The sequence below is a fragment of the Photinus pyralis genome, unplaced genomic scaffold (genome assembly GCF_008802855.1).
Source record: "Photinus pyralis isolate 1611_PpyrPB1 unplaced genomic scaffold, Ppyr1.3 Ppyr1.4_LG1, whole genome shotgun sequence".
Lineage (NCBI taxonomy): Eukaryota > Metazoa > Arthropoda > Insecta > Coleoptera > Lampyridae > Photinus > Photinus pyralis.
In genome coordinates this window covers 62,602,628-62,622,290 of record NW_022170249.1, presented here as the reverse complement: position 1 = coordinate 62,622,290, position 19,663 = coordinate 62,602,628, and the positions used below count along the sequence as shown (strand labels likewise).

General features: G+C 38.4%; 3 protein-coding genes across 4 annotated transcripts; 1 reads left to right on the top strand and 2 right to left on the bottom strand.

Annotated features, from left to right (window-relative positions):
* The first annotated feature begins 10,881 nt into the window (after positions 1–10,881).
* LOC116172791 lies at positions 10,882–12,268 on the top strand. The gene is made up of 3 exons (XM_031490061.1): positions 10,882–11,001; positions 11,061–11,206; positions 11,263–12,268. The coding sequence occupies exons 2-3, from the start codon at positions 11,062–11,064 to the stop codon at positions 11,844–11,846; spliced, it is 729 nt and encodes a 242-aa protein (XP_031345921.1). The 5' UTR covers positions 10,882–11,001; position 11,061; the 3' UTR covers positions 11,847–12,268.
* LOC116172721 (protein ALP1-like) lies at positions 12,001–13,608 on the bottom strand. Of its 2 annotated transcripts, XM_031489998.1 has the most exons (3): positions 13,131–13,608; positions 12,352–13,072; positions 12,001–12,293 (listed from the first exon to the last, which is right to left on the bottom strand). In XM_031489998.1, the coding sequence occupies exons 1-3, from the start codon at positions 13,433–13,435 to the stop codon at positions 12,276–12,278; spliced, it is 1,044 nt and encodes a 347-aa protein (XP_031345858.1). In that variant the 5' UTR covers positions 13,436–13,608; the 3' UTR covers positions 12,001–12,275. The 2 variants fall into 2 exon arrangements, with proteins under 2 accessions (XP_031345858.1, XP_031345851.1); XM_031489991.1 differs by having other exon boundaries at positions 12,001–13,072.
* A 3,488-nt stretch (positions 13,609–17,096) lies between these two features.
* On the bottom strand, positions 17,097–18,310 carry LOC116172782. Its single transcript, XM_031490049.1, has 4 exons — positions 18,015–18,310; positions 17,864–17,959; positions 17,626–17,766; positions 17,097–17,566 (listed from the first exon to the last, which is right to left on the bottom strand). Exons 1-4 carry the CDS (start codon positions 18,248–18,250, stop codon positions 17,266–17,268), a joined length of 774 nt encoding a protein of 257 aa, XP_031345909.1. The 5' UTR covers positions 18,251–18,310; the 3' UTR covers positions 17,097–17,265.
* Between the last annotated feature and the right edge of the window lie 1,353 nt (positions 18,311–19,663).

Here is a 19,663-nt window from a genome sequence, read left to right as displayed (position 1 = left end):
TGCCGTGAGAGAGACATCGATGTATTTCACGGCTCTTTGAATGAATTAATTAGTCATATAAGATCGTAATTACTGTGTAGTTTTAGTTTTAAGTACAGCATCCCAGTGCCATGTAATTGGAATAATTGTATTCTGTATGGTATCTGGCTAAACAAATAAATAAATAAATAAATAAATAAAAATATATGTGTGATAAAATTACTTTAGAAACGCCTCTACAATACCTTATAGATGCAGTAATTTTGCACTTAATTACAGCTTATCAAGCACATTATTCACAACAAATAGAAGGGGGCCCTGTATACAGGGCTGTGCTCGGGCATGTTAGGGCTCCGCCCCCAGAGGGCCCACCATCACATTAATAGATTTTCGGCTCTTGAACCAACTTGTGAATTTCTTGTAAGAACCCGGTTGCAGTTACGCTCTCTGAAGGGAGTCCCTTTTTAACACTAGATTGCTTACACTTCTGTTGAAATGCTGAATTTCTTGCTCAGAGACTGCATGGTATTCTTATTTTGGTATGTTCCACGATCCTATTATATTTCCCGCCCTTCCACTACATGATCATTGGTAGTACCTTATTACTTACTAGAGTGCAGCACGTGTTAAAAGCAAAAAAGAAAAAACTCCGCGCTAGAAGGTCTGCGCAGCGTACCCCAACATCATTCTTATTTCGTGCTTTGGGCAGTTCAGTGTGTTTTCTCTTTGTAATTTTTTCCCAATGGGACGTCCAAAGAGCCCGTCGGCTGTGGCTAAAAGATTGCGAAGATTGGAGAAGAAGTTATCGCGTTACAGTCGCGAAGTTTCGCAACTTACGCGCTCTAGAGGAAGACCCCCGCGAAGACGCCGCTCGGATCGACCTCTCCCGCCATCTTTATCTTGCGGCTCACGATCCAGATCGCCTCGAGGATGACAGCGAAGCGCGAGTTCAGCAACGCCTGCCTCTCGTTCGTTATCGCGGTCCCCTGACAGGTCAATTGCGATTACACCTTCGACACGACGTAGAACACGAGCTCGTGTTTTGAGGTCGTCAACGGAAAACGATTCTGAACACGCGGAGCATTCTTACGACGGTAATAACCTACACCAGTTGATGCTGTGTTTTTGTTTTGTCACTGCCCAAGCTAGGTGCACACTTGTTTGGCATGGTGTTAGCTATGCTTTATTTACTTTGTTTCCTCAGGGGCAGTATACCCAAATTTCATGTTTTCGTCTAAAGATAGATTAAAAATATCTAAGAGTAACGGTGAAAACCGCAAGTCGCTACGCCGTTTCGTTATTAAATGGCAAGGTGTCGAATGTAAAAAAACGGTCGTTGTGACGTCATCCCGACAAATGGGTCGGTGGCGCGCTATAACAGTATAGGATTCGATGACGTTTGATGTGTTAATTTGAGACTGGTAGTCAGCGATCTGCATTATTTTCAAAAATGCCTAACTTTGCGTTTTCCGCTGCAACAATAATTTGAAAAATGCCAATGTTACATTGCAAATTTTCCCCGAGAAAAGAATGAGCCGTGTCGAAATAAAGTCTGGAAAAGTAGAAAAAACCGCTGAATCATAGTATAGCCACGTCGTTTGCAGTGTCCACTTTAAACATGATAATTTTTTTGGAAGATACAAGAAGGAAAGGACTCTGAGCCTCAGCATAAAGTTTTGAGAAGGGTAACAATACTGTAATCCCTTCTTTACATCTCACAGGAAACAAAGGTCCTAATAAAGCTATAAAACGTCAGTCAACTTATCTAAGAAAGTAAGATTGTGTCTGATTGCTTATTGTGGGTAAACGATCATTTTCGTAGTGGAGAAACCAGTTCAACATCAAACATATGCCACAATCAAACAGAAGAACTGAATCAAATGGAACCAATACCGCTTACTGAAAGCATAGGTATCCAATCTGAGCTGGGTGCAGAAATTTATTACAAATATTCAAATTTATATGAGGATATTATGTTCGCATGATACTTCAGTAAGGTTTTCTTGTTTTTTTTCAAAGGAAAGCGAAATAGAATATGAAAGAACTGCCGCGTTCGGACTGCTTGGATCCGTGCCGCCGCACCCACGATGTCGGGATGACGTCACATGTTCTTTCATCGTTAATAATTTGAAAACTACTCATCGTAGAAAACTCCGGTTTGAAATTTTGTTCTTAGATTTTCTTCTACAATTTTTTTGATTTTGGGTATACTACCCCTTTAACCTAGACCAGCTGGTACTAGTGTTACATTGCGTTGGTTATTTGTTATAACCATGAAATCCCCTTTTGAGATTTGATTTTTTTTGTTGAATCTTGGTTGTCGCCCTAGCTAGGTGCATACTCGATGCAGTAATTCATCTGTTATGTAATGAATTAATTTTCGCGTTCTTGTAGAATTAGTTGCGGAGAAGCTCGACGGATCGGTTTCGAACCTTAGACCTGAACTTTTGACCTTATTGGGAAAACCCGAAAAATTGCAGTCCACGCGGATTGATTTACACCAGTCCTTGGTGGATATTTGGAAAAACATTCTGCAGTCGGGACTTGATCAAAAGGACAAGGAGACCATATTGACACGGGTTGGGGACCTGAATTTTATTGCAACTCCCAAATTAAATCCGGAGATTCAGTCAAACCTGCCAGAGGCAGCCGCCCAACGTGATGGTAGATTATTTGAAGTCCAACACTCTGTGGGCGTTGGTATTCATGCCCTCGGATCAGCCCTGTCCGAGATCTTAAAGAACAATAGCCATCTGGTGACTGTCATTGAGAATTTGAGTGATTCTGCCCGACTGCTGTGTAACGTGCATTATACACAGTCGATGGCTCGTCGCACATTAATTGGAGTTGCTCTCAAATTTGATAAACAACTTCAGGAATCGTTAGCTAATGCTCCTACTGATACATTACTCTTTGGGGAAGACTTGGGACAGCGGGTGGCAAAATTACGAGAGTTGCAGAGATCATCGGCAGGCCTAAAATCAAGGACCATATCATCTAATAGACCTTCAACTTCTAGATCTCAACCTACTGGTCATTTAAACTCCAGGAGTCTGCCCCGAAAGACTGTTCAACGTTATCCGCGTCAGGGCAGACAGCAAGAACAGCGGTACACCAAACCAAGGGGACAAAACAGACCATCATACAGCAACAGATTCAATTATCAGAACAAAAGTCGCAAATAGTAAGTAATCATGCTGGCAGACTGAAGTTTTTTCTTTCCAATTGGCAAGGAATTACAAACGACGCTGTTCATCCTCAAGTGGATTTCTGGTTATCAGATCCCTTTTTCTCGTACACCTGAACAGTTCAGAGTACCTAGAGAGCAAACTTGGTCTGCTAGGGAATTTAATGATTTGCCTTGTAGCGTGAACAAATTTGTGAAACTTGGTGCGGTAGCTGAGTGCCATAATACCAAAGGTGAATTTATATCTCCAATTTTTCTAGTAAAGAAACCCGATGGTTCAGTTCAAATCGCATGATTTTAAATCTAAAAGCTCTGAATACCTTCGTTGAAACAAAACATTTTAAAATGGAAAGTTTCCATAGTGCCATTAAGCTTATCTCACCAGGATGCTACATGGCATCCATAGATTTGAAAGACGCTTATTTACTAGTCCCGATACACAGCCGTTCACGTAAATACCTGCGTTTTAGGTTCAACTCCCGACTATATGAGTTTCGGGCATTGCCCTTTGGTTTATCATCTGCTCCCATGGTATTTACCAAGATCATGAAGCCTGTGGTAGCTCACTTGCGATCGTTGGGACTTACATCTACTATTTATTATTTATTTAGATGATTTTTTTCTACTGGGTAACACTTATAGTGACTGTTTACAAAATGTGAAATTTACACTAGGATTTTTACAAAGCTTGGGATTTGTTATTAATTTTGAGAAGAGCTGTCTCTTGCCGGCTCAAACCTGTAAATTTTTGGGATTTATTATAGATTCTCAAAATATGAAAATTGATTTGCCCCAGGATAAGAGAATTCATTTGTCTAGTATGATACAAAACATGCTGTATAGGGCTACCTGTAGGATTCAGGTTTTTGCTAGACTTGTGGGGTCACTAGTAGCTGCTTGTCCCGCAATTGAATATGGCTGGGTCCATTTAAAACCCCTCGAAAGAGAAAAGTTTTTAGCCTTACGAAGTCCGAATAATTCTTTTCAATCTAAAATGGCACTTACACCATGCATAAGACCGTGCCTCTTGTGGTGGATTAAAAATTTAAGAAGTAGCTCTCTCCGTATTAAAAATTCAGACTTTTCTCTAGAAATTTTTTCCGATGCCTCCAAATCTGGTTGGGGAATCTTTTGCAATAAGGAGAGCTCCCAAGGGAGTTGGTCTACAGATGAAGCCCTCTTTGACATTAATTATTTAGAGTTACTGGCTGCGTTTATAGGATTAAAGTGCTTTGCCAAAGAACTTACTAATTGTCAAATTTTACTACGTATAGACAACACCACGGCTATTGCGTATATTAATCGGATGGGAGGAGTACAGTTCCCACGGCTGGCTAAGCTGTCTAAGGCTATATGGGACTGGTGCGAGGAACGGCAAATATGGATTTTTGCCTCATATATAGCCTCTAAGGATAATGCGGAAGCGGATCTCGCTTCACGGTCATTGAGACCAGAGACTGAATATGAGCTCAATCCCTGCGAGTTTGAAAAAATTTTTCAATCCTTTGGCATCCCACTACCGGAAGTGGATCTTTTCGCTTCTAGAGTTAATAAGAAATGTCTACGGTACTGTTCCTGGTTGAGGGACCCAGACTGCATAGCCGTTGATGCATTTACGTTGTCTTGGCGAGACATCTTTTTCTATGCGTTCCCTCCTTTTTCTGTAATTCTCAAAGTTTTGGAAAAAGTGCGCCACGATGAAGCAGAAGGTATTCTTGTCGTTCCTTCGTAGCCTACCCAACCGTGGTACCCCTTGTTTATTCAATTGTCGAAACAAACAATTAAACTCAAAGCAGATTATAATCTACTTCTTTCCGTTGACAGGCAACCCCACCCACTATGGAGGAAGCTTTCCCTGGAGGTAGGATGGTTATCAGCCGCGCCTTGCAGAAACAAGGATTGCCTTCAGAAGCCATAGATATCTCGCTCAACTCGTTGTCATTGTCTTCCTTCAATCAATATGAATGTTATCTAAGACAATGGTGGTTTTTTTGTGCTAGCAAAGTATTAGATCCTTACACACAGTCTAGTAAGGTGGTAATGGTTTACCTAACTCATTGTTTTAACCAGGGTGCCTCTTATAGCTCTTTAAATTCAATTAGATCAGTTCTGTCCTTGCTTTTGGGACCAGAAATTAGTAGCAACACTCTCGTTAAAAGAATTCTAAAAGGAGCCGGCCTTCTAGACCTAGATACAATTACACTTGGGATCCAGAAATTGTGATACGCTATGTGGATTCTTTAGGCGATAATGATCAACTAACGGTTGAGATATTAGGAAAGAAATTACTGATTCTTCTTGCAATCACAACCGCTCACCGAGTTCAGACCTTTGCTAGTATAAAGATTGAGAATATTGTTAAGAATAGTGATGGTGCACAGATATTTATCCCGGATCTGGTGAAAACTTCCACTCCAAACAATGTTCAACCCCTTCTTCAAATACCAAAATACCACTATTTAAAAGTAATATTAGACTCTGTGTAGCGAGTGTATTGTTTGAGTATATAAAGAAAACTGCCAGCTTTAGGTTAAATCATTGGTTATTTATATCATTTAAAAAGCCACATGGCAGAGTGTCAAGCCAGACCCTTAGTCGATGGATTAAGGGCATGTTAAGTAAAAGTGGAGTAGACACAGAGTTGTTTAAGCCTCATTCCACAAGGCATGCCAGTACTTCTGCAGCTTACCGAGCAGAGGTTAGCTTGGATGAAATTCGGAAGACTGCAGGTTGGACGGCTAACTCTTCCGTATTTGCAAAATTCTACCATTGCTCTGTTAAAGTTAACCAGACCTTTGGTAACTCAGTTTTACAGGCAAATACTTTGCTGCCGCATTAACCGTAGTGGTTAGTTGGTTTTATGCTTAAGATTATGAGATGCTTGGTAGTATGTAAGCATTTTTTAGGATATAGTTTTTGTACATAAGTTGTACCTACTGTTGGTAGGAGGTTTTCTATTTTATAATAATAAAATATGTGGCAGTACTAAATTGCTGAAATCTTTAAACATCTACCAATGATCATGTAGTGGAAGGGCGGGAAATATAATTAATGATTAAACGAACTTACCTGTAAGTGAAGTTCGATCATAATTATATGACCGCCCTTCCACTACAAATCTGCCATGTTCCAGTAGTCAGAAAATATCAATTTTCTTTGTTCTGCAGTAATCTTTTCTTTGCATTTTAATCGACACTTGTCACAAGGTGGACCAATCTCTCTAGCTTTGATTACCTTTTTACTTTTTGAAGTTGATACGTATTCAAGTCTAGCATTCCGACGATGTTTTGCAATATTTTTTTTCCATGCTTCAGGTTTCAGTTTCCTTTTTCTGACTTTCTGTTCTCTGACTTCTTCTATATCTGACAAAAAAGATGAGCTTGAAGAGGAAGAGGAAGAGTAGTTCGGGTCAGCATCTGAATCATCAATGGGTGACTCGACGTCATCGGCTTGTGCGCTTGTAAACGACTCGGTACCTAAAAACAGTAAATCATGAAACACTTTTACAGTATGATAATTTATACTTCGTTACCTTTATTTACAGAGNATTTCGAGTATATACGACCAACGACCGTGATTTCGACCCCGCTGGACCTAGCCCCCCCACCATTGTGAATCAATTTAAGAATGGTATCCAATTTATGAGCTATTTAGGAGCTTTTCATATCGCAAGCTTAAAATTTTAGAGCTCGCTTTAATCACTAGGAATCGAACATTTCTTATGGGGTGGCCGAGTCTACTTGGACTCAGCCCCCCACTGATCAGAATTACTTTTTTCAAATTAAATTTTGTACTGGAATTACGAGCTATTTACCAATTTCGATTTTTGAGCGCCACTCCTAAAAGAGCAAATAGATATAATCGATGGGGCGGCCAGTTCCACTTGTGACTGTGTTAGAGCTTCCTAGTGCGTTTAGTACCTCTGTGTGCATCCTGAATCGACTACATATGAGTCTAATTCTGCACTCGGTGCTTTGTTGTCTGTTACTCTAAAGATTTTCCTTTTAGTAAGGTTTTCTGTTAATATAATTGAGCAAGTGCAGTCAGGATTGCGTATACCTCGGCTTGGAGCACGGTTGCTTTTTGTCCTAGATTCTGAAGCCCTGTCAATTGCTTCCGTACACTCCACAGCCGGTGCCCTCCGTAGTTTTTGAGCCATTTGTGTAATGCACGATTCCATTCAGCTATACCATACTGGTATAACCCTCCCATTCGTATCGAGCGGGGATTATCATCTTAAACAGGTTTTTTTTATCACAAACTGTTTTGGTTATCCTCTCAGTTATCCTACCCTTGACGATTCCTCCTCTCCATTGACTCTCAACCAGTATGCCTGTCTGAATGCCTCTGCTATAATTACCAGGTGTAGTGACGGTCAGTTCATATAGTCTCTATAGCTACTGTCAGGGACGTTATCATTGTCCTCGTAATTCTAAGGCAAGCTTTGCGCTGCAGCTTGATCAGTATCTGTATGTTCTTCTAGGCGAAGGTCTGATCCTACCACACACATACGTAATAACTGGTATTATATTAGTGTATATCCAGGGACCTTGTGACGTTGTTCGCTATTTTTTCCATTTGTGATTAGTTAGGCGCTTGGCCAAACGCAATGCCCAAGTATTTACCTTCTCTCACTACCTGTAGCTTGGTGCCCTACATTGCAACGTCCTTTAGCTTTGTCGGCCCTTATGCACGTGAGAAAAGCTAACGAAGTTTTTTTTCTGTTGAATTAACAGATAAGCCCTCTTCTTCGCACTATGTTCCCACTAGATTTAAAGCTCCTTGCCTCTTAACTGATACGGTCTCCTCAAATCCCCTACGTACTACAATCACTATGTCATCGCTAAAGGCAAGCACTGTGGTGTAGCCCGCATCATTTAATCTCCAGCATTTTGGCTTTCGATCCTTTTCGGGATCTTCTCAGGTTCCACTTGAGGATCCAGGCGTGTGTCCTTACGGTCTTCGTTTCGAAGAATCACAAATCTCGCCCCCCCCCCCTGGAGCTCGCTAGCTCTGACCTCAAGCTGTCCACCGAAACCTGGTTTGCGCATGTGATCAACAGCGCTCTCCCTCGTGCCGACATTCCGTAAAGTGGGGAAAAGCGTCGACTCTGTCAAGGATCCAGGCTTTGATCTTACCGAGAGCCTCCTCCTATTAGCTTTCGGTGCGCCGCCCCGGAGAGTTTTTTAGGCTCTTTAATGCCGGTGCTCTCGGAGTAGTTTGTTGTGTTTTCTGTTTTTTCTTGGGCCATAAGAGTGCCACGAGTATGGGGGAAAGAAATGTCCACAAGCGTCGAGCCCCCTGCACACGTCTAAGGCGACTTAATACAACGGTGTGGCGCCCGGTGCTCCGAAGTTGGAGCCAGTAGTTGGTGATCATCTATTCAGCGACGCATCTACTTCGGCCCTCTGACTCTTGGAATTTAGGTTTTTGCGATCCAAAAGAAACGCTTCTGGATTCCGCAATAGTTCAAAAGAAGACATAGATCGGTCCGATTAGCTGCTAACACTGATGAGAAAACATTCAAAACCACCCCAAGTTTTCACTTTTAACACAAACAAATTCACTCAAAACTCACAGAGAGTACGTGCTGATGCAACTAACCGGTAGCTCAGAGGTAAGGCTACTGTGAAATGGACCTGGCCGCCCTCAAAGATTGACTATTTGACCTATTGAGGGTGGAGCTCCAAAATTAAACTTACTTATATAATTATACTCGTCATTCATGGACAAAGATTAATTTGTAATAAATAAAGAAAAACAGATTAGGGGCTACGCCAGAATAGACCTGGCCGCTCCCAGGATGACATCTATTTCCTCTTTTTAAGAGTGACGCTCAAAAATTGCAATTACTTGTAAATGAAAGCTCTTAAATAACTCGTAATTCATGCATAAAAATTAATTTGAAGTAAACCATAACACAGGAGGGGCTACGTCCAAGTGGAGCTGGCCGCCCCATCGATTATATCTATTTGCTCTTTTAGGAGTGGCGCTCAAAAATCGAAATTACTTGTATATGAAAGCTCTTAAATAGCTCGTAATTCCAGTACAAAATTTAATTTGAAAAAAGTAATTCTGATCAGTGGGGGGGCTGAGTCCAAGTAGACTCGGCCACCCCATAAGAAATGATCGATTCCTAGTGATTAAAGCGAGCTCTAAAATTTTAAGCTTGCGATATGAAAAGCTCCTAAATAGCTCATAAATTGGATACCATTCTTAAATTAATTCACAATGGTGGGGGGGCTAGGTCCAGCGGGGTGAAAAAATATATTATTCTAAAATAACAGCGTCTCCTTTTAAAACTGGGTTTTACCTGAAGAGCTATTTACAGCGCACCTTTGCGATGTTTGATCATTATCAATTATGTCATCACTACCACTATTCATATTTTCATTATTATCAGTATTTGCACCCACGGTTTGCCTACTCTCTTCAGCCTCAGTCAGCAAGTAGTTCAATACTGGCGAACAATTTTCGGTTTCATGGATGTTTGCAACACATCCTGAAAAAAAAACGCTTTCCAAGACTGCTACATTTTTCTTTTAAACTGCATTTTACCTGCAGAACTATCTAGAGAACAAATTTGCGATGACTGGTTATCATCAGCTCCGTATGCTGCAGTTTCATTTAGATTGTAAGGTAAAGATGCCACCCATCTTGATACTTTTTTTGAGTACGGTTCACTTTGGACACTTCCGAAGTTGGTTTGTTCCTGTTTAGACAATTTTAATAATAGCGCGGTACGTTGACTTATTGGAGTCCCTTTACTACCTTCCATTTTCTAAAATTGAATGTTTATTATTCACCTGACGAAAAAGCTTATCTCAGATAGTGATAATAACATCCCATTAAATTAGTAATAAATTATCAGAAATATGGACACTGTTTGACTTGATACTAGTTAATCAGCTATTATTTATGTGCAAAAACGTCACATTTCAAAATTCTGTGGATTTCTATTTGGACCCACAGTACCTAATTCTTCGTAAGGCCTTACAATTTGTTCTAGAGGTAAATTGGGCTTTCTAAGTAGATTTTTTAAGCTGCCTAAGAAAGTTTCAAATGCAAAACAGTTGATTGTATTTAGCGTGTTAAATATTTTGGCATCTTTCGAAAGGTGGATTAACGAATGAACGTTATAGACACAAAACTCTTTGCTATATATAGCGATTGCGTGTTTTACAAATAAGCGCAATAACTTGTCTGCATATTGATTATATGACTTATTCAGGTTTTCATTCAACAGTATTGATATGCCAAACTTTAACAATAAAAAGTTACACAAAATGGTATGAGGTAGCTTCTTTTTCAACACAATGGGTCCTACATAAAGTAAAAACTGTCTATATTCTGTCGCCTTCCAATGCTCTAACTCTGATAATGATCTAGGTTTTCTGTTAAATTCGGCAGGCCAGTATGGTCTCAATTCTAATATGAGTGTATTTACATCAATGATATTTTTAATGCCGTAAGGTTTGCCTTTATCCCTCCATAGAAATAACAGCTTTCTCATCACTCCAAGGCAAACAGAGTGCATATAATCAATTGGGAAAGCAGTAATCATATCTACAGGCAATTTAGAAAGAGGACTGCTGCCCTATGATAACTATCGGTAAGTATTTCAAAAGATTCTGTTGTTCGAAGATGCTGTTAAATTACAAAATGTCATGCGTTTATTCTTAATGTCACCTCTTAAGCTGCATTTATAATCACTTTGTAGGCGAAGTGCAACTTTGGCACGCGTGCTGTACATGTGACGAGCATTTACAATTACTAAAGTTGGCACGAATTTACGCATGCGTGTTACCGTTACCGGTTAATCATCTAACCTACAAGTAAGTGGTTTATCTTTATTTATTTTTAAGTTTTTAATTGTTTCATAATTTAATTGAAGAATGGCAGGAGAAATAAACGATGAATTATTACTACAGTGTGTGGCGAACTATCGGCCGTTATATGACAAGAGCTACGAAGGGTACAAATCAGTTCTTCAAAAAGAGAACTGTTGGAGATCAGTGGCCGATTCACTGAACAGAGATGGTAAATTGCAGAATTAGGTATTGAGGTTTTTTCACTAATTAACAAAATTATTTTAGTTGCAACAGTTAAAGCTCGCTTTAAAGCCCTTCGAGAAAAATACCGTAGGGAAATAAGTACAGAAGAAAAGTTGAACCGTAGCGGCGCCCCTGCCAATACAAGACCTACTTGGCCACTTATGAGCTTTTTTAAGTTTTTATATAAAAGTGATGGACAAAGTAGGCAAACAACTACAAATCTGCCCTCAAGTTCAGGTGAAAGTAGTAGTATCAACTCTGAAGTGGAAACTGAAATAATTACATTCATTGACCATGACTACGAAGGTTGTTTTTCACCTGTCAGTAACAACACATGGCAAAGCGAAATGGAGAATACTCCACAACGAAAAGGGAAGCAAAGTACAAAAAGAAAGTGTGACCGGTCTGATGTCGTTGAAATTGATTCTGTGCTTAAGGATGTGTCCAGTTCATTACTTTCGTTAAATAATACAGACAACAATGGTACAAAATATGAGAAATTTGGCCAATATGTAGCTGCCGAGCTAAAAGACATGACTACAAGTCACGCAGATGAAGTAATGGATGCATTAACACTTCAATTAGTTTCATTCAAAAAACGCATTAGAGATCAATCCTTCAGTTAGTTAAGTAGTTTGCGATGTATTTATAACAATGTCATTAACGATTTAGTTCAAGTTTATTATGCATACAGGGTGGATGTTTAGTTTTAATATTGGAAATGATTTGTTAGCGAATTTACTAATTCAAGGTTTTCGACGATACTATTACATTGTATGGTTCAAGATTTTCATTATTTTATTTCATTAAGCAATACAATCTTCAAAATGATATTAGAACATTACAGTATTAAACGTTTCAATTAGTTTTATTTATTACATTCCACTGCCATGGTGCTAAAGATGCTCCTGAACCATTGAAGTATTCTTTTAAATATGTTCTCATAGCTAAGGCAGTTTCACCAGAATTTCTAGCACCTAACCGCAGTCGAAGGTTTGTCAGAGCCCCATCAACTGGAGCCTCAGTCCTCCATCTCCCAGAAATTAACTTTCCATCTACTTCTCTATCGATGTCTTCATTTTGAAAATAACATTCATTATTTTCCATTCTTATATAATTGTGTAAACATACACAGGCTTTCACAATATTATCAACTGTTTCAGGAAAAGCATTTATGGTACGGTGGAATATTCTGAACCTTGCCACTAAAATTCCGAAAACATTTTCAATTATTCTTCTGGCTCTAGAGAGACGATAATTGAATATTTTTTCGTCTTCAGGCATTGTACCATTTCGGCCTTTGCTGTATGGACGCATCAAATTGCTTCTAAGTGGGAACGCTTCATCTCCAACAAAGAAGTGTGGAATTTGTAGACCATTGCTTGAAACGGGTAACAACTTTGGAGATGGTAAATTAAGACTATTTGTAGAAAGTTTTTGTCCAAATTGTGATTGATTTAAAACACCTCCATCACTTTGTGAACCGTATGCTCCTATGTCCACATAAGTAAACATGTAGTCTGCATTGCACACGCCCAATAAAACAATGCTAAAATTTTTTTTATAATTAAAAAATGTAGAGCCTGACTTATAAGGTGCTTGAATTGTCACATGTTTGCCATCTATAGCCCCTACGCAGTTTGGTAATGACCACTTAGTACAAAATTCTTTTTCAAATTTTTTTAACATCTCTTCATTTGGGGTTTTTAACACTATTGGAAACAAAACATTCCACAACACCAAGCACGTTTCTCTAATAATATTACAAATTGTTGGTACAGCAACCCGAAAGGAATATGACAAGCTTGGATAAGAATCTCCAGTTGCCAAAAATCGTAATGTAATTGCAAGCCTATTAATAAAAACGATTCATTAATATTTTTAATTAAAACACATAGATATATAATTACCTGCACCCTGGAGATATCGATTCTCTTAGAGATTTTTTTGCAATATCTGGGCCCACAAGTGACAATAATTTATCAAAAGAGCTTGAAGACATCCTAGTGAAATTAAAAAACATATACGGATCATGGATTCGAATTTCATTTATTAAATTGTCATAAAACCCCTGACTTTTTCTTTGCAGTAGCATTGGATGAATTCCAAACCTTTTTCGCTTTCGCGTTTTCTTCGTGCTTTTTAGTTTTAATTTAATAGATAATAAGGTAGCAATACTTCCCAACAAAAGGGCTTTTACTTCTACATCAGACATTATAGATAAAATTTATGCTTTATCAATAAAAAAAAATTGCTCTGAGGTTAGAAATTTAAAATGTTTACTATTGCGCATGATCGTGTGCCAGCACGAGACAAACAACCTTGCAGCTTGCAAGCGTCCATAAACAAGCAGCACGCCGTGCTGAGTCGCGATGATGTTGTGAATGGTATACCTACACTCCATATGTCTAACACGCGTGCCAAAGTTGCACTTCGCCTACAAAGTGATTATAAATGCAGCTTTACACTACATTTATCACAACCACTATAACTGTTATGATTCATGACATTCTTTACAAAACATCTGGCAGGCATGTCACAACAGAATGACCGCACAGTAATTTTTATAATGGTATTATTAAGAACTAAACCATTTTTTAAATAGATTTTTAGTTCATTTATAAAATCACATAAGTATTCTTCAAGTGGAGGTTTTTTGTGACCGAAATACAGTGCTACAATAAATGGAGATTGATCGGCTAGGTTACTTACAACACATAAAATTGGCTTGGTGATTTTATGCAGAGGAAGGCCATCAATATTAAAATTTAATTCCATCTCGTCACAAAGAAATCTTAAATAAAGTTTAGAGAATGTTTTTTTTTAATCCAAAGTAATAAAATTTGCAACCATCTGAAAATTTTCTAATGCCGAACATTTTTCTGGGAGTTTTAAGTAAAGTACGCGAGTCCTGTGGCAAATCACCAATATTGGGCTTTAATTTAAACCATTTTAATAGTTCAGTAAGTGCAACATGAGAAATTTTATTGCGTTTGCTCCAATTCTGAAGAAACTCTTTAGATGAATCACTCGACATACGATTTTACAAACAAATTTCATCACTAAAGTTATCGTTGATGTTGGTTTCTTCTGTAGCAGTTACTTCTACGTTAAAGAAGTTCCGATTTAGAAAAGGTGTTGCAATTGTCTGCTGCGAGGCCTCGTGTACTTCACCGTCCTCATCAAAAGATGCATCGAAAGATTGAGTATACAAAATCTTTCTAGAAGATGAGGCAGCAGCTTCATTATTACTTCATTATCTTGTTAGTGCCTATTGGAGTACTTTCTTCATTGTACTTATTTTCAAGTTCAATTAAATTGATGACTTGTTGTACTTGGTTTTTTATATTTCGTTGCCTTTGACGAAGGCTTTGTCGTTTATAAGCAAAGGACATGATAAAATAGCATTGAAGTAAACATGCACCTATCTTTTTAGTCAAACAAACGGTACGCAAATTGAAACCTGACTGTATATACGGGTATAAAGTAATCGGTATAAAAACTCACTTGTGCTTTTGAGACATTCGCAAACACTGAACAATTTCTTAAAAAAAAGCAAAAGAAACAATATCCGCCATTTGCAGCGACACTAAAAATAAAAATTAGTAGTACCAACCATATACTTACTTACCTTAATACCAACCTTGACATGAGAAGTTCCTAGATAGCATGCACAGAACCAACGCTTGAACTGCACTTAATAATAGCGGTCATCTCCTAGCCGATAATTTTCGTTTCATTGTTGTTGAATATGCACAATAAATATGCGTTAATAAAATAAAACCCAAAAGATGCTCACGCGGTGCTGCAGTAATAAATTACATTGGCGTAGTTGAATGTTACTGCAGTATTTATGCTGTTTAAGCACCTGCATTATGCACATTCAATGCATACATTCGGCCGACGGTTCTCAGACCTTCCTTGGTTAGCTGGGTTATTTCCCTCTGCTCTCAAGAACATTGTAGTTACAATTGAGTAGTAGTATAGTATAGCCGGTTCAGAATCAATGTCACTGGAAGGTCAAACGTAGACGTGGGTTTGAAACTCTGCTAAATCAATGTCACTGGCAAGTCAAACGTAGACGTGGGTTTGAAACTCTGCTAAATCAATGTCACTGAAGGTGAAACGTGGACGTGGGTTTGAAACTCTGCTAAAATCAATGTCACTGAAGGTGAAACGTGAACGTGGGTTTGAAACTGCTAAAATCAATGTCACTGAAAGGTCAAACGTAGACGGCGGTTCTTGCCTGAACTAAAGTGGTTATGAGCTAACGTCAAGGTCAAATGGTTCTGAACTTGGGTCAAGCAGGACCTTGAGTCGTTGCCTCGTAGGTAACAGGTCGATTGTGAAAACTAAAGTGGTTCTGAACTATGCTCATTGAAGGTTGTAACTCGATCGTGGTTTATTTCTTGGGTAATGGTGCGTATAAAGGGTTTAGCAGAGCACCGTAGAAGTCATATTCATAAAGAATAGGTACCAGTAAGGATGTCAAAAGTAAATAGGATAACTGCGAAAGTGAGCAGACAGAGACAAGGAATAGACGATTTACTAAGAAAAATTAAAAAGTTGAAGTGGGATTTAGAAGTGCTAGATGTACAGCGAAAATTGAATAAAATACAACTAAAGCCAAGAAGTCCAACGCGCAATACAGGAGAATGCCGAAAAAATTAAGTGTGTTCAAGCTAATAAGCAAGAATTATGAATTACGACGCGTCGCTTAAATGAACCTAAATGTACCTACTTGACGTACTTATTGATAGAGGCAAATAAAGATTTGTATACATTGTATTTCTTATTTTACTTGACAAGTGACTGACTGGTCCATTTACCCTAGCAAATAATAAAAATATTAAATACAAAGGCCAGTTTCTTATGCATTCGAATGCAAATCATAATTTCTAATTGATTATGTGTTCGATTGATCGATTATAAAATTTTATACCAAAAACCTTTATAATATAAATGACATCCTAATTAATCATGTAGGTGAGGCGTACATTTAAATAGACATAAAACGCAAATAATAGGCATTTTACGCTCAATGGGAATTATTAATTTTAGCTCTAGGAACTTCTCGTAAAGCAAAATGAATAAAACGCGTATCTACTGCACTTCCAATGGTGCGCATTAATTTGCACCTACAACTAATTAGCTATTCTTAAAACGTCGAATTACCTACGAATGCAATGTTTTTGGCATTAACACATCTATGATAATCGTTATTATTAAATATATACATAACGAAAAAATGCGGCGACGTTATTGTAAATGCACCCGAGTCAAATATGTGCAATTTTTCATGTTGCGTTTTCCCTAAAAAAATATTAAGCGTGAAATTGTCTCATGCACACGTATTTGTTTGACCTAATTTCTATAACATCGTACCTAGAAAAGATTATGCATAGAAAAAGTGCATCGCACAGAATTTAAACGCGCGATAAAAAGATATTCAACCCGCAACTGCATATCCGGCGCGCGGGAACGAAGTTCATTCTTTGGTCAGCTGCGGAAACGCGCTTTGAATTTTACTACCGTTATTCGTGAAAAAATTGTTTTGGCTGTATTTATCAGTTTAAAAATTCCAAAATACGTAAATGTAGCTTTTCTTAAGTGCAAATGTGTAAGTACAAATTAAATTTTCACGGCACTTTTCGGTAATATGTAGAGGACCTCATTTTGCGGTTAATGCATTGAAATTTTTGGAAAATTATACTTCCAATAGATAAAACACTTCTTATAAAATGCATTTGCCTTTGAGAAAAATTTTTAAACTGCATAGAACCCACGACAAATTTAAAAATTCCAGGAGCGCAAAATTTTTGAACATATCTACTTAACCCATTGCATTGTGCAAAGTTACACTTATGCAACTAATCACACTACGTTATGCACTTTTGGTTGCATACTTTTTCCAATGTCACATTTCTTTATTAGCAGGTGATGTGAACAATTTTTTTTTGTTCAATGTAAACGACAATTATCTTACAACCTTTTATTTATTAAAACTATCTTACAACAATTTAATTTATTACAACTATATATAGACTATTTCCTACCACAAAAATTAACAAAGCTTAAAATGTACCGCATGTCCCCTTCAATTTTTCTTTCCTCCATCCGGGACGCCTCCACTTGACGTTCCAATTGAGAGGTTTTGTCCTGCGTTTCTTGCAGTTGGATGGCATACTTCTGCAGCATTTTCTGCAGAAGTTGGTGCGCCTGGGAAGCAATCTCCCGCGCTGCAGGAATTGGAACCGCCGAAGTGGACGGCATCTCAGGTGTGTACCCCGCCTCCTGCCCTTGAATTTTCAACAGGGCTTCTAAATTTTTCTCGCCACATTTGCGCCTGTAACGATGAAACAAATTTTTAGTTATATTCGATTTCATTTTTTTTTAACAACTTACCGTCTCTTCGCACACACCCTGGGATCGACCGGTTCGTCTTCGGACTTTCCGGCCTGCTCTAGAGGTGGAAGAGGAGCTCGAAATTCTGGTGGTGGAGTGGGCGACTTCTGCTGCTCTGACAAATGTGGCGTTGGGACAACTCTACAAAGAAATAGGTGTGTTCTTGAAACATGTACTTTCCAACATTAATTATTATTATTATTATTATATCCCATTAAACATAAACATTTATACTAACCGTTCGCTGGAGTATAAATGGTCCGCAGCGTCACCTCCGTCTAATTGGGCCATCACTAATTCCACATCAAAATTCTCCCACAGGTTGGCAGGAGTTCTATAACAAATTATCATTGCTACATAAAATCAAGGGCACAATTAATGATACTTACTGGACTGTTGAATTATCCGAATGGATGGTGATGACACTACATTGGTCACCATCCATAAACGGCGCCGCCGGGAACGGTTTATTGTTACCGGGTACCACTTTTTTCGGCGAGTGGGGGAACAGATTATTATCGGTGCAAGTACTACTGTTCCCCACTTTGTTGCTTTCTAACATGTTCTGTAGAATGTTAGTTGGTGCCGGTTTTTTCAATGATAGTTTGGATTTACGTGACGACATTGTAATTGTGTTAATTCTGTTGCGCGACGACGATAGAACTGACAAACGGAAGGAAATTTCTACTATTACAAACTCTCTGTTATCGTTTGCAAAATACTAAAGAGGGATATATTTAATAAGTGAGAACAACACATCGTATGATTTCCGGAATCAAATAACTGCATTGTCAGCTTTTGAACACCTACTAGTTGCTTACAGTCTTGCGCAAAAGGTGACCTTGAACACTTTGTCTATATAAGGCGATAATTGCCCTTAATTTGGTTACTTACACCTTCACCTTTCCACTCGTGGAGATTTTCGAGAGTACGAGTTCAACACTATCAACACGCAAGGTGACTGTGGAGAGTTCAATCCGGCGTAAATTTTAACAGTCTTGAGTTAAAGTTACAGTAAGTACCTACTAATTACAATGGAGTCTACATCCCTGGCAAGACTTAGCAGTGATATAGTTAAGACAACCCGAAAAGCTGTTGCATTATTAAAACATAAGTCTGAATTTGTAAAGCACATTTCGATAATAAGGGAAAACATTTCTTTGCTACGAAATGCTATCGATAACAACATTCATTTAGATAGTCGTAGTGAAAATCCCATTACGCTAGAAAGTAATTTGGCTATATTGAGATACTATTTAGTTACATTACGCGAACAATTGAAAGATGTTTCGAGAAAAAGCGGTTGTGGAATAAGTCATACGCCTGCTCCTTCTACTAGTGATCGTAATTCGCCAGTCCTAATTTGGCAAACCTTAAATTCTTGCTTTCAAGGTAGATTACTTACTGGTATTATTGTAAATACCGGTTTCAAAGACCCTTTAATTTTCTTAGAGAAAGCATTCGGCAATGTTGTACGGAAAATTCGGCCCATGTTAAGGCAAAGTATGTTGAAAGTTAATGTGTCTCTTTCTTGTGACTTTGTAAACCCCAACAATCTTGACGTCAATATAAAAACTTTTGCCACAAAAAATTCGGTTCTTGACATTGGCACTAATCTCGGAGAGTGGTATCTAAGAGAGGTGTATCATCCATTGCAGACAAAGCTTGGGGGTTTCGAAGAATGTAATTCGGGGTGGGCGTTAAGGGAGGTTTTGTATTTAAAGGTAAACATAAATAAATATGTTCCCATTAGGGGGGGACGCTTTTCCACATATATTAATCTCCCTCGGTTTATAGCTTATAAGAGAGCCGTAGTGAATGTTAAAAATAACGATAAGTGTTGTTTCCTGTGGTCAATTGTCTCGGCTCTTTATCCGGCGCAATCGAATCCCAACCGAACTAGTAGCTATCCCCACTTCGATGCGGTTCTGAATCGTGGATCTATTCAATTCCCAATTAAAGTAACCGATATAAAGAAGTTTGAAAAGTTGAATAATCTCGCTATTAACTTATACTGCATAGAGAAGAGAAACGTACT

What these genes read in the sequence shown, in the direction of transcription:
- LOC116172791 (XM_031490061.1), top strand. Translation starts at nt 11,062, where the DNA reads ATGGCAGGAGAAATAAACGATGAATTATTACTACAGTGTGTGGCGAAC. An exon ending in CGATTCACTGAACAGAGATG is followed by an intron (nt 11,207 to 11,262) that starts GTAAATTGCAGA and finishes AAATTATTTTAG; the next exon opens with TTGCAACAGTTAAAGCTCGC.
- LOC116172721 (XM_031489991.1), bottom strand. Translation starts at nt 13,435, where the DNA reads ATGTCTGATGTAGAAGTAAAAGCCCTTTTGTTGGGAAGTATTGCTACC. An exon ending in TCGATATCTCCAGGGTGCAG is followed by an intron (nt 13,073 to 13,130) that starts GTAATTATATAT and finishes TTTTATTAATAG; the next exon opens with GCTTGCAATTACATTACGAT.
- LOC116172782 (XM_031490049.1), bottom strand. Translation starts at nt 18,250, where the DNA reads ATGTCGTCACGTAAATCCAAACTATCATTGAAAAAACCGGCACCAACT. An exon ending in TCGGATAATTCAACAGTCCA is followed by an intron (nt 17,960 to 18,014) that starts GTAAGTATCATT and finishes AATTTGTTATAG; the next exon opens with AACTCCTGCCAACCTGTGGG. An exon ending in AGGGTGTGTGCGAAGAGACG is followed by an intron (nt 17,567 to 17,625) that starts GTAAGTTGTTAA and finishes TCATCGTTACAG; the next exon opens with GCGCAAATGTGGCGAGAAAA.